The sequence below is a fragment of the Micromesistius poutassou genome (assembly GCF_964030765.1).
Source record: "Micromesistius poutassou genome assembly, contig: SCAFFOLD_6182, whole genome shotgun sequence".
NCBI lineage: Eukaryota > Metazoa > Chordata > Actinopteri > Gadiformes > Gadidae > Micromesistius > Micromesistius poutassou.
The window spans coordinates 1-11,878 of record NW_028177270.1 but is presented as its reverse complement, the minus strand read 5'-3'; the positions used below and the strand labels follow the sequence as shown (position 1 = coordinate 11,878).

General features: G+C 55.4%; 1 protein-coding gene across 1 annotated transcript; it reads left to right on the top strand.

Moving 5' to 3' along the window:
* Positions 1 to 723: 723 nt before the first annotated feature.
* LOC311376623 (sentrin-specific protease 6-like) lies at positions 724 to 11,365 on the top strand. The gene is made up of 10 exons (XM_084491144.1): positions 724 to 907; positions 1,470 to 1,663; positions 5,618 to 5,766; positions 6,136 to 6,252; positions 6,695 to 6,817; positions 7,080 to 7,172; positions 7,869 to 8,233; positions 9,445 to 9,533; positions 9,936 to 10,024; positions 10,940 to 11,365. The coding sequence occupies exons 1-10, from the start codon at positions 730 to 732 to the stop codon at positions 11,010 to 11,012; spliced, it is 1,470 nt and encodes a 489-aa protein (XP_084347270.1). The 5' UTR covers positions 724 to 729; the 3' UTR covers positions 11,013 to 11,365.
* The last annotated feature ends 513 nt before the right edge of the window (positions 11,366 to 11,878 follow it).

The window sequence follows — 11,878 nt, the reverse complement described above, 5'->3', positions numbered from 1 at the left end:
AATATAATGTCATTCAAATAAATGATATGAATATACACACAACATGCCGTTGGTATAACATTACATGCCGTTTGTATAAAATGACCTGAGTATAACATTACATGGCATTATGATAATGACATGGTGCTAGCATAACATGACAGCGCAAGCAAGACATGGCGCTAGCATAACATTACATAGCCCTAGTATAACATGACATGGTGTTAACATAACATGACATGGCGCTAGTATAGCATGACATGACGCTATGATAACATGGTGCTAGCATAACATGGTGCTAGCATAACATGACATGGTGCTAGCATAACATTGCACTAGCATAACATGACATAGCACTAGCATGACATGACAGCACCAACATGACATGGAGTTAGAATAACTTGACACAGCGTTAACGTAACATGGCACTAGCATAACATGGTGCTAGCATAACATGACATGGCGCTAGCATAACATGACAGCACTAGCATGACATGACAGCACTAACATGACATGGAGTTAGAATAACATAACATGGCGCTAGCATAACATGACATGGCGCTAGTATAGCATGACATGACGCTATGATAACATGGCACTAGCATGACATGACAGCACTAACATGACATGGAGTTAGAATAACATGACACGGCGTTCACGTAACATGGCGCTAACGTAACATGACGTTACCCTAACATGACGTCTCTCCCCCCCCCCCCCCCCCCCCCCCCCCCTCCAGTGGCGGCGGAGATGGAGGCCCTGGAGGTGAACCTGCGGGCGTCGGAGCTGATCAGCTGCGAGTGGTGCAGCGTGAGGAAGCTGCCCGTTCTCTTCTTCCAGACCACGCCCGGCGAGTGCCTGCGCCTGCGCTCCCAGCTCAACATGTCCAGCGAGAAGGGCGGCCAGTGGTACGACTCGGCCGGCGACCGTAAGTCCACCTTCCGCCTTCGAGTGCCTTAGCTTAGCTTAGCTTAGCGTCCAAACCGGCCTCCGTGGGGCTCATCCCAGGCTGTGGCTGCCCGGGAAGTAAAAAAAGTACTCAATTATACATAGTAAGGTCTTGCTCGGGGTTTGAAGTGACGTGTGTGTGTGTGTGTGTGTGTGTGTGTGTGTCGTGTGTCGTGACTGTGTGTGTGTGTGTGTGTGTGTTTGTGTTGACTCTGTGTGTGTGGTGACTGTGTGTGTGTGTGTGTCGTGACTCTGCCTGTGTGTGTGTGTGTCGTGACTGCGTGTCTGTGTGTCGTGACTCTCTCTGTGTGTGTGTGTGTGTGTGTGTGTGTGTGTGTGTGTCTCGTGACTCTGTCTGTGACTGTGTGTGTGTGTTTCGTGACTGTGTCTGTGTGTCGTGACTCTCTGTCTGTGTGTGTGTGTCGTGACTCTGTGTGCGTCTGTGTCGTGACTCTCTGTACGTGTGTGTGTGTCGTGACTCTGTCTCTGTCTGTGTGTGTGTGTCGTGACTGTGACTGTGTGTGTGTGTGTGCCACCACCAGAGTCGGACGAGAAGTACATCGTGCTGATCTTCGAGAACGGCCTGACGATGAACGAGCAGATGATCCTGGAGGACATCCTGGGGGAGATCGGTCGCACCAACGGCCTCAGCGACTTCCCCGCCAAGCTGCTGTTCGACGAGGCCAACGTCAGGCTGGTCAACTACAACAAGGCCACCAAGGAGAAGGAGGAGAAGGTGAGGAGGAGTTCTGGGAGTGGAGGAGACTGCTTCTGGACCTGGCCCCTCCTCATCCACGCCTCTCGTCGACTTGTTAGAATCTGTTGCTTCCACGTTCAAATGTACATTTAATATGAGGATGCCGTGTGGTGAATGCTCTTCTTCAAAGCGTCTTGCTGAGGGCATTAGGCAGCATGGCCATGGCCTCATCCCCCGTCCCATAATGCAAAGCGTGGTTACACAATTTAGCGTTTTATTTGATCGGAAATGTTCCGACCTTTAACATTGGTCTCTAACTTGTGTCTCATGTGGTCGCTGGTCTCTAACTGGTCTCTAACTTGTGTCTCGCGTGGTCGCTGGTCCCTAACTTGTGTCTCGTGTGGTCGCTGGTCCCTAACTTGTGTCTCGTGTGGTCGCTGGTCCCTAACTTGTGTCTCGTGTGGTCGCTGGTCTCTAACTTGTGTCTTGTGTCGTCGCTGGTCCCTAACTTGTGTCTCGCGTGGTCGCTGGTCCCTAACTTGTGTCTCGCGTGGTCGCTGGTCCCTAACTTGTGTCTCGCGTGGTCGCTGGTCCCTAACTTGTGTCTCGCGTGGTCGCTGGTCTCTAACTTGTGTCTCATGTGGTCGCTGGTCCCTAACTTGTGTCTCGTGTGGTCGCTGGTCCCTAACTACTTGTGTCTCGTGTGGTCGCTGGTCTCTAACTGGTCCCTAACTTGTGTCTCATGTGGTCGCTGGTCTCTAACTACTTGTGTCTCGCGTGGTCGCTGGTCCCTAACTTGTGTCCCATGTGGTTGCTGGTCCCTAACTTGTGTCTCGTGTGGTCGCTGGTCTCTAACTTGTGTCTCGTGTGGTCGCTGGTCCCTAACTTGTGTCTCATGTGGTCGCTGGTCCCTAACTTGTGTCTCGTGTCGTCGCTGGTCTCTAACTTGTGTCTCGCGTGGTCGCTGGTCTCTAACTTGTGTCTCGCGTGGTCGCTGGTCTCTAACTTGTGTCTCGCGTGGTCGCTGGTCCCTAACTTGTGTCTCGTGTCGTCGCTGGTCTCTAACTTGTGTCTCGTGTGGTCGCTGGTCTCTAACTACTTGTGTCTCGTGTGGTCGCTGGTCCCTAACTTGTGTCTCGTGTGGTCGCTGGTCCCTAACTTGTGTCTCATGTGGTCGCTGGTCGCTAACTGGTCTCTAACTTGTGTCTCGCGTGGTCGCTGGTCCCTAACTTGTGTCTCGCGTGGTCGCTGGTCCCTAACTTGTGTCTCGTGTGGTCGCTGGTCTCTAACTACTTGTGTCTCGCGTGGTCGCTGGTCTCTAACTACTTGTGTCTCGCGTGGTCGCTGGTCTCTAACTACTTGTGTCTCGCGTGGTCGCTGGTCTCTAACTACTTGTGTCTCGAGTGGTCGCTGGTCCCTAACTTGTGTCTCACGTGGTCGCTGGTCTCTAACTACTTGTGTCTGGTGTGGTCGCTGGTCCCTAACTTGTGTCTCGCGTGGTCGCTGGTCCCTAACTTGTGTCTGGTGTGGTCGCTGGTCCCTAACTTGTGTCTCGCGTGGTCGCTGGTCCCTAACTTGTGTCTCGCGTGGTCGCTGGTCCCTAACTTGTGTCTGGTGTGGTCGCTGGTCCCTAACTTGTGTCTGGTGTGGTCGCTGGTCCCTAACTTGTGTCTCACGTGGTCACTGGTCTCTAACTTGTGTCTGGTGTGGTCGCTGGTCCCTGACTTGTGTCTGGTGTGGTCGCTGGTCCCTAACTTGTGTCTGGTGTGGTCGCTGGTCCCTAACTTGTGTCTGGTGTGGTCGCTGGTCTCTAACTTGTGTCTCACGTGGTCGCTGGTCTCTAACTTGTGTCTGGTGTGGTCGCTGGTCCCTGACTTGTGTCTGGTGTGGTCGCTGGTCCCTAACTTGTGTCTGGTGTGGTCGCTGGTCCCTAACTTGTGTCTGGTGTGGTCGCTGGTCTCTAACTTGTGTCTCACGTGGTCACTGGTCTCTAACTTGTGTCTGGTGTGGTCGCTGGTCCCTGACTTGTGTCTGGTGTGGTCGCTGGTCCCTAACTTGTGTCTGGTGTGGTCGCTGGTCCCTAACTTGTGTCTCACGTGGTCGCTGGTCCCTAACTTGTGTCTGGTGTGGTCGCTGGTCTCTAACTTGTGTCTGGTGTGGTCGCTGGTCCCTAACTTGTGTCTCACGTGGTCGCTGGTCCCTAACTTGTGTCTGGTGTGGTCGCTGGTCCCTGACTTGTGTCTGGTGTGGTCGCTGGTCCCTGACTTGTGTCTGGTGTGGTCGCTGGTCCCTAACTTGTGTCTGGTGTGGTCGCTGGTCTCTAACTTGTGTCTCACGTGGTCGCTGGTCTCTAACTTGTGTCTGGTGTGGTCGCTGGTCCCTGACTTGTGTCTGGTGTGGTCGCTGGTCCCTAACTTGTGTCTGGTGTGGTCGCTGGTCCCTAACTTGTGTCTGGTGTGGTCGCTGGTCTCTAACTTGTGTCTCACGTGGTCACTGGTCTCTAACTTGTGTCTGGTGTGGTCGCTGGTCCCTGACTTGTGTCTGGTGTGGTCGCTGGTCCCTAACTTGTGTCTGGTGTGGTCGCTGGTCCCTAACTTGTGTCTCACGTGGTCGCTGGTCCCTAACTTGTGTCTGGTGTGGTCGCTGGTCCCTAACTTGTGTCTGGTGTGGTCGCTGGTCCCTGACTTGTGTCTGGTGTGGTCGCTGGTCCCTGACTTGTGTCTGGTGTGGTCGCTGGTCCCTAACTTGTGTCTGGTGTGGTCGCTGGTCCCTAACTTGTGTCTCACGTGGTCGCTGGTCCCTAACTTGTGTCTGGTGTGGTCGCTGGTCCCTAACTTGTGTCTGGTGTGGTCGCTGGTCCCTAACTTGTGTCTGGTGTGGTCGCTGGTCCCTAACTTGTGTCTCATGTGGTCGCTGGTCGCTAACTGGTCTCTAACTTGTGTCTCGCGTGGTCGCTGGTCCCTAACTTGTGTCTCGCGTGGTCGCTGGTCCCTAACTTGTGTCTCGTGTGGTCGCTGGTCTCTAACTACTTGTGTCTCGCGTGGTCGCTGGTCTCTAACTACTTGTGTCTCGCGTGGTCGCTGGTCTCTAACTACTTGTGTCTCGCGTGGTCGCTGGTCTCTAACTACTTGTGTCTCGAGTGGTCGCTGGTCCCTAACTTGTGTCTCACGTGGTCGCTGGTCTCTAACTACTTGTGTCTGGTGTGGTCGCTGGTCCCTAACTTGTGTCTCGCGTGGTCGCTGGTCCCTAACTTGTGTCTGGTGTGGTCGCTGGTCCCTGACTTGTGTCTGGTGTGGTCGCTGGTCCCTGACTTGTGTCTGGTGTGGTCGCTGGTCCCTAACTTGTGTCTGGTGTGGTCGCTGGTCCCTAACTTGTGTCTCACGTGGTCGCTGGTCCCTAACTTGTGTCTGGTGTGGTCGCTGGTCTCTAACTTGTGTCTGGTGTGGTCGCTGGTCCCTAACTTGTGTCTCACGTGGTCGCTGGTCCCTAACTTGTGTCTGGTGTGGTCGCTGGTCCCTGACTTGTGTCTGGTGTGGTCGCTGGTCCCTGACTTGTGTCTGGTGTGGTCGCTGGTCCCTAACTTGTGTCTCACGTGGTCGCTGGTCCCTAACTTGTGTCTGGTGTGGTCGCTGGTCTCTAACTTGTGTCTCACGTGGTCGCTGGTCTCTAACTTGTGTCTGGTGTGGTCGCTGGTCCCTGACTTGTGTCTGGTGTGGTCGCTGGTCCCTAACTTGTGTCTGGTGTGGTCGCTGGTCCCTAACTTGTGTCTGGTGTGGTCGCTGGTCTCTAACTTGTGTCTCACGTGGTCACTGGTCTCTAACTTGTGTCTGGTGTGGTCGCTGGTCCCTGACTTGTGTCTGGTGTGGTCGCTGGTCCCTAACTTGTGTCTGGTGTGGTCGCTGGTCCCTAACTTGTGTCTGGTGTGGTCGCTGGTCCCTAACTTGTGTCTGGTGTGGTCGCTGGTCCCTAACTTGTGTCTGGTGTGGTCCTCAGTCCAAGCCGGGCCAGGGCGGCGCGGTGGGCAGCGTGACGCGGGTGACGCCGGTCCGGACGCGCATGGCCACGCGCCAGCAGGCCTTCTACGACGAGGAGGATGAGGACATGGCGGAGATCCAGCCCACCTTCTCCGGACCCATCATCAAGTGAGTGGGCCGTCGCCGTGGACACGGGGATGCTGGGGTGCAGGGCTGGGGAGAGAGAGAGGGAGGGAGGGAGGGCATCTGGTCTGTAGGGCTGATTGAGTTTATCCTGGAAGGAATCATTCCTTCCACGGATAAACTAGATCAAACGGGGTTTCTATTGGTTGGGCTGTGAGTCTGTATCTGTTCTATCTATCGTTGGTTGATTATTATTATTATTCTCATTATTGGTTTGATAGTTTGCATCCTCTCGTCTCCTGTTTGTCTGGTTGATATTCCGTCCCTGCTCGTCTCCTGACCGTTGATTGGTTTGTGTTCCGTGTGTCTCTCTCCGTCCCCTGCCTCCTGACTGGCTGATGTGGTGTGTTCCAGGTTGATGGTGTACCCCCCTCCCCCCGCTAAAGGAGGCATCAGTGTCACTAACGAAGACCTCCACTGCCTTACCGACGGGGAGTTCCTCAACGACGTCATCCTAGACTTTTATCTCAAGTGGGTTCCGGGTCCAGAAGTTCACCATCCCCCGGGCTCCTGCATGTTGGGCCCAGGGGTCTCAGAGATGTGGCGGTGTTTGTGAAGGGATGCTCCCCCCTTCCTCGGTATTGAGGGTGGAACGTGGCTCAGGAGGTAGAGCGGGGTCGGCTGGTCACCGGAAGGTCGCCGGTTCGATCCCCGGCTCCTCCTCCTCCTAGCCGTGAGTGTGGAGGTGTCCCCTGAGCGAGACGCCCTCCTCCTCACCCTGCTGACCGCTCCCTGACCCGCTGGCCGTCGAGCCCCGAGAGGCTGACGCCGCCGTCGGCGTGTGTGAACGTGTGCATGAACGGGTGAATGTGAGGCGGTGTTGAGTGAAGGGCGTGTCGAGTGGCCGCCGGTCAGAGACGCGCTGTACAGACGCAGCCCCCCCTCACCGTGACGTCCGCTGGTCCTCCTCCAGGTACCTGGTCCTGGAGCGGTTGAAAAAGGAGGACTCCCAGAGGAGCCACGTGTTCAGCTCCTTCTTCTACAAGCGCCTGAACCAGCGGGAGAGGAGGAACGCTCCGGAAGCCACCAACTTGCCGTGAGACACCGCCCTCTCCTCCGCCCTCTCACTCATCCGCGCCTCTCTCCTACGCCCTGTCCTCCACCCTCTCCTCTGCCCTCTCCTCCGCCTTCGTCACCATCCTCTCCTCCACCTTCGTCTCCACCCTCTCTTCCACCCTTTTTTAACACCCTCTCCACTACCCTCCCCTCCACCACCCCTAGGCGTTTTGGTTTCTCGTGGAGAACATTAAGGTTTGAAATTGCTTCTATTGACATCGGGCTGTCTCTGTGGTTGCTAGGATACAGAAGAGGAAACACAACCGGGTGAAGACGTGGACCCGCCACGTGGATCTCTTCCAGAAGGACTTCATCTTCGTCCCCATCAACGAGTCGTGAGTCTGGAACAGAGCCACAGCTACAGACCTATATCTGTAGATCTACCAGCACAGAACTACGTCTATAGATCTACAAACAACGGAAATACATCTATAGATCTACAAGCATAGCACTACATCTATAGACCTACAGGCATAGCACTACATCTATAGACCTACAGGCATAGCACTACATCTATAGACCTACAGGCATAGCACTACATCTATAGACCTACAAGCATAGCACTACATCTATAGACCTACAGGCATAGCACTACATCTATAGACCTACAGGCATAGCACTACATCTATAGACCTACAAGCATAGCACTACATCTATAGACCTACAGGCATAGCACTACATCTATAGACCTACAGGCATAGCACTACATCTATAGACCTACAGGCATAGCACTACATCTATAGACCTACAGGCATAGCACTACATCTATAGACCTACAGGCATAGCACTACATCTATAGACCTACAGGCATAGCACTACATCTATAGACCTGAAAGCATAGAACTGCAAGTCGTGTTCTTGAGACTTGAGAGGGAAGCGCTTAAGATTGTGAATCCAAGTAGAATTCAGAGCATTGCACAGACAAACGTTGTACTACAACTAAAGAGTCCTAAAGAGTTGCGCTTCCCTCTGGCTTGAGTGGCAGCAAGCGTTGTGTTTCAAAGTGAGCGCGGTGACCTCCCTCTCCTCAGGGCCCACTGGTACCTGGCCGTCATCTGCTTCCCGGGCCTCCAGGGGCCCCAGTTCCAGCCCAACCCCTTGTACCAGGCCCCGCCCACGAACCACGCCCACAGCACAGACCACGCCCCCAGCGTCCCGTCGGAGGAGTGCCCACTCGTGGACCACTGCCGTCCCATCTCCTCCGACGAGCTGTCGCACTCGCCGCCGCCGCCGCCGCCGCCGCCTCATCAGCCGCTGTCTCACGGCTTCCACGACAACCCCGCGTGGGCTCCGCCCCCGGACGGGGCGTCGACCAATCACAGGGCGGCCTTCACCAACGGGGTTCTCCAGCCCCCGCTGCTGGGCCAGGAGGCGGACCCTGAGCCGCAGTACACCAGTGAGTGACGGCCGGGCTGTGGAACGCAGTGTGTGGAACGTAGTGTGTGTTGTGTTGTGGTGTGGAACGCAGTGTGTGTTGTGTTGTGGTGTGGAACGCAGTGTGTGTTGTGTTGTGGTGTGGAACGCAGTGTGTGTTGTGTTGTGGTGTGGAACGTAGTGTGTGGAACGCAGTGTGTGTTGTGTTGTGGTGTGGAACGCAGTGTGTGTTGTGTTGTGGTGTGGAACGCAGTGTGTGTTGTGTTGTGGTGTGGAACGCAGTGTGTGTTGTGTTGTGGTGTGGAACGCAGTGTGTGTTGTGTTGTGGTGTGGAACGCAGTGTGTGTTGTGTTGTGGTGTGGAACGCAGTGTGTGTTGTGTTGTGGTGTGGAACGCAGTGTGTGTTGTGTTGTGGTGTGGAACGCAGTGTGTGTTGTGTTGTGGTGTGGAACGCAGTGTGTGTTGTGTTGTGGTGTGGAACGCAGTGTGTGGAACGCAGTGTGTGTTGTGTTGTGGTGTGGAACGTAGTGTGTGTTGTGTGTGGAACGTAGTGTGTGTTGTGTTGTGGTGTGTAACATAGTGTGTGTTGTATTGTGGTGTGTAACGTAGTGTGTGTTGTATTGTGGTGTGTAACATAGTGTGTGTTGTATTGTGGTGTGGTGTGTAACATAGTGTGTGTTGTATTGTGGTGTGTAATATAGTGTGTGTTGTGTTGTGATGAGGTGTGTAGCAGCTTGTGTGTTTGTGTTGTGTAACAGTGTGTTGTATTGTGGTGTGTAACATGGTGTGTAGCAGAATGTGTTGTATTGTGGTGTGTAACATAGTGTGTGTTGTATTGTGGTGTGGTGTGTAACAGTGTGTGTTGTATTGTGGTGTGTAATATAGTGTGTGTTGTGTTGTGATGAGGTGTGTAGCAGCTTGTGTGTTTGTGTTGTGTAACAGTGTGTTGTATTGTGGCGTGTAACATGGTGTGTATTGTGGTGTGTAGCAGAATGTGTTGTATTGTGGTGTGTAACAGACTGTGTGTTGTATTGTGGTGTGTAACGTAGTGTGTGTTGTATTGTGATGAGGTGTGTAGCAGCTTGTGTGTTTGTGTTGTGTAACATAGTGTGTTGTATTGTGATGAGGTGTGTAGCAGCTTGTGTGTTTGTTTTGTGTAACGTAGTGTGTGTGTTGTGTTGTGGTGAGGTGTGTAGCAGTGTGTAACGGTGTGTGTCTCTCCCACCTGTGCAGGTGAGCTCCACAGGATCAGTGTGTGTTACGGCTCAGCGCACGCAAAGGATGACGTCTTCAGCTTCTCCGACGCCCACAGCGCCTGCCCGGTAGAGAGAGAGAGAGAGAGAGAGACTCTTTTCTTCTCTGTGTCTGTCTTTGTCTCTCTCTCGCACTCTAATCAGTCCCTCTCTCTCTGTCTCCTCCTCTCTCTTCTCTGAGTCTCCTTCTGTCTCTTGAGTCTCCTTCTGTCTCTTGAGTCTCCTTCTGTCTGAGTCTCCTTCTGTCTCTGAGTCTCCTTCTGTCTGAGTCTCCTTCTGTGTCTGAGTCTCCTTCTGTGTCTGAGTCTCCTTCTGTCTCTGAGTCTCCTTCTGTGTCTGAGTCTCCTTCTGTCTCTTGAGTCTCCTTCTGTCTCTTGAGTCTCCTTCTGTTTAAAGTCAATCATTTCCATCAATCACTAATCGGTGCACCAGACTGGTTGTGACGGGGGCTGCGGTGTGTTCTGGGTCCAGGACGAGAGCAGCGAGGACGGGACTTCCCAGGAGGAGGCCACCATCAACGACGGGGCCGGCTGGGCCCAGAAACCCACCGTCTGCAAACAGTGAGTGGGCCGCCTGCAGTGCTCCCCTGCCGCCACCAGGGGCCGCCAGGGGAAGCGTCTGCAGCTCTCCCCTGGCCGCCACTAGGGGCCGCCAGGGGAAGCGTCTGCAGCTCTCCCCTGGCCGCCACTAGGGGCCGCCAGCGTGCCCTCATGAAGTCAACAGACAAAAAAAACCCATTCAGTGTCCTGTTTTCCTTTGTTTCGATCGCCACGACCTTCTTTTTGAAGAGGGCGTGTGAAATAGATAGTGGTATAGTGGTAACCCGCCTCGGGGAGTGAAAACCCGCCTTGGTTTAAAACGGCACGCGAATCGCTTAGATGTTGAGCCACTACGGCACGTTTAATCCCAACAATAAAGGGTCTTTCTGTAAAAGAACACAACGATAAACGGGTGGCGCAGCCACAACGGCTGGACTCTCTCCGTCCACCCCAGCCACGAGAGAGAGAGCCCCCGACTGGACGTGGAGGCCTGTCCTTTTAAGCAGGTCTTCCTCAGGTGCTCTGCATCACGTTGATTGGGACCGGGCCGGGTTGCCACAACAGACAGATAGATGGATGGATAGATAGAATAGATCGTTAGTTGCCGTATGGCTATGATTAAGCCGCTCACTGTGTCTGAGGCGCGTCATTTGTACCGGCGGCCGTGCCGTTCATGGACTGAGCGCAGGGACATGAAAGCAGGGTCGCTCCCCGTGTGTGTGTGTGTGTGTGTGTGTGTGTGTGTGTGTGTGTGTGTGTGTGTGTGTGTGTGTGTGTGTGTGTGTGTGTGTGTGTGTGTGTGTGTAGCTCACCAGCCCACCAGCCACCGGCCTTCCCCCCCCCCCCCCACCGGGCCGGGGGAAACAGCTCTGTTGTGTTTCCATGACGACGGTCCATCCTAACCTCCCCTCCCTCCCTCCCTCCCTCCCTCCCCAGGCCTTGTATCCTCATCATGGACTCCCTGCGAGGTCCCGCCCGCTCCACCGTGGTCAAGACGCTGAGAGAGTAAGTGTTTGGTGTGTGTGTGTGTTCTTTTAGATAGCGCACGCAAGACATATACGAAAAAAACAGAGGTCATGGGGGTCAGAGGTCGTGACACACACACACACACACACACACACACACACGTGTCGGTCCGCACGGCAACCCGCCAGCTGGCTCGGAGCAGGGGTCAGAACCCCCCCGGCCCCCCCCTCTGAGACCCAGAAGCAGGAGCCCACAGGGGGCGGGCCCCCTCAGGGCGGGCCCCTCTAGGGGGTCACGGTGAGATCTCAGGGCCTCTGGGAGACGAGTAGCCACTGGTCCAGAGACACTACTAGCCCCTGCTCTGGGCCCCCACTAGCCCCTGCTCTGGGCCCCCACTAGCCCCTGCTCTGGGCCCCCACTAGCCCCTGCTCTGTGGGCCCCCACTAGCCCCTGCTCTGGGCCCCCACTAGCCCCTGCTCTGGGCCCCCACTAGCCCCTGCTCTGGGCCCCCACTAGCCCCTGCTCTGGGCCCCCACTAGCCCCTGCTCTGGGCCCCCACTAGCCCCTGCTCTGGGCCCCCACTAGCCCCTGCTCTGTGGGCCCCCACTAGCCCCTGCTCTGGGCCCCCACTAGCCCCTGCTCTGGGCCCCCACTAGCCCCTGCTCTGGGCCCCCACTAGCCCCTGCTCTGGGCCCCCACTAGCCCCTGCTCTGTGGGCCCCCACTAGCCCCTGCTCTGGGCCCCCACTAGCCCCTGCTCTGGGCCCCCACTAGCCCCTGCTCTGGGCCCCCACTAGCCCCTGCTCTGGGCCCCCACTAGCCCCTGCTCTCTGGGCCCCCACTAGCCCCTGCTCTGGGCCCCCACTAGCCCCTGCTCTGGGCCCCCACTAGCCCCTGCTCTGGGCCCCCA

What these genes read in the sequence shown, in the direction of transcription:
- LOC311376623 (XM_084491144.1), top strand. Translation starts at nt 730, where the DNA reads ATGGAGGCCCTGGAGGTGAACCTGCGGGCGTCGGAGCTGATCAGCTGC. An exon ending in ATCCTAGACTTTTATCTCAA is followed by an intron (nt 6,253 to 6,694) that starts GTGGGTTCCGGG and finishes GTCCTCCTCCAG; the next exon opens with GTACCTGGTCCTGGAGCGGT. An exon ending in CCGGAAGCCACCAACTTGCC is followed by an intron (nt 6,818 to 7,079) that starts GTGAGACACCGC and finishes TGTGGTTGCTAG; the next exon opens with GATACAGAAGAGGAAACACA.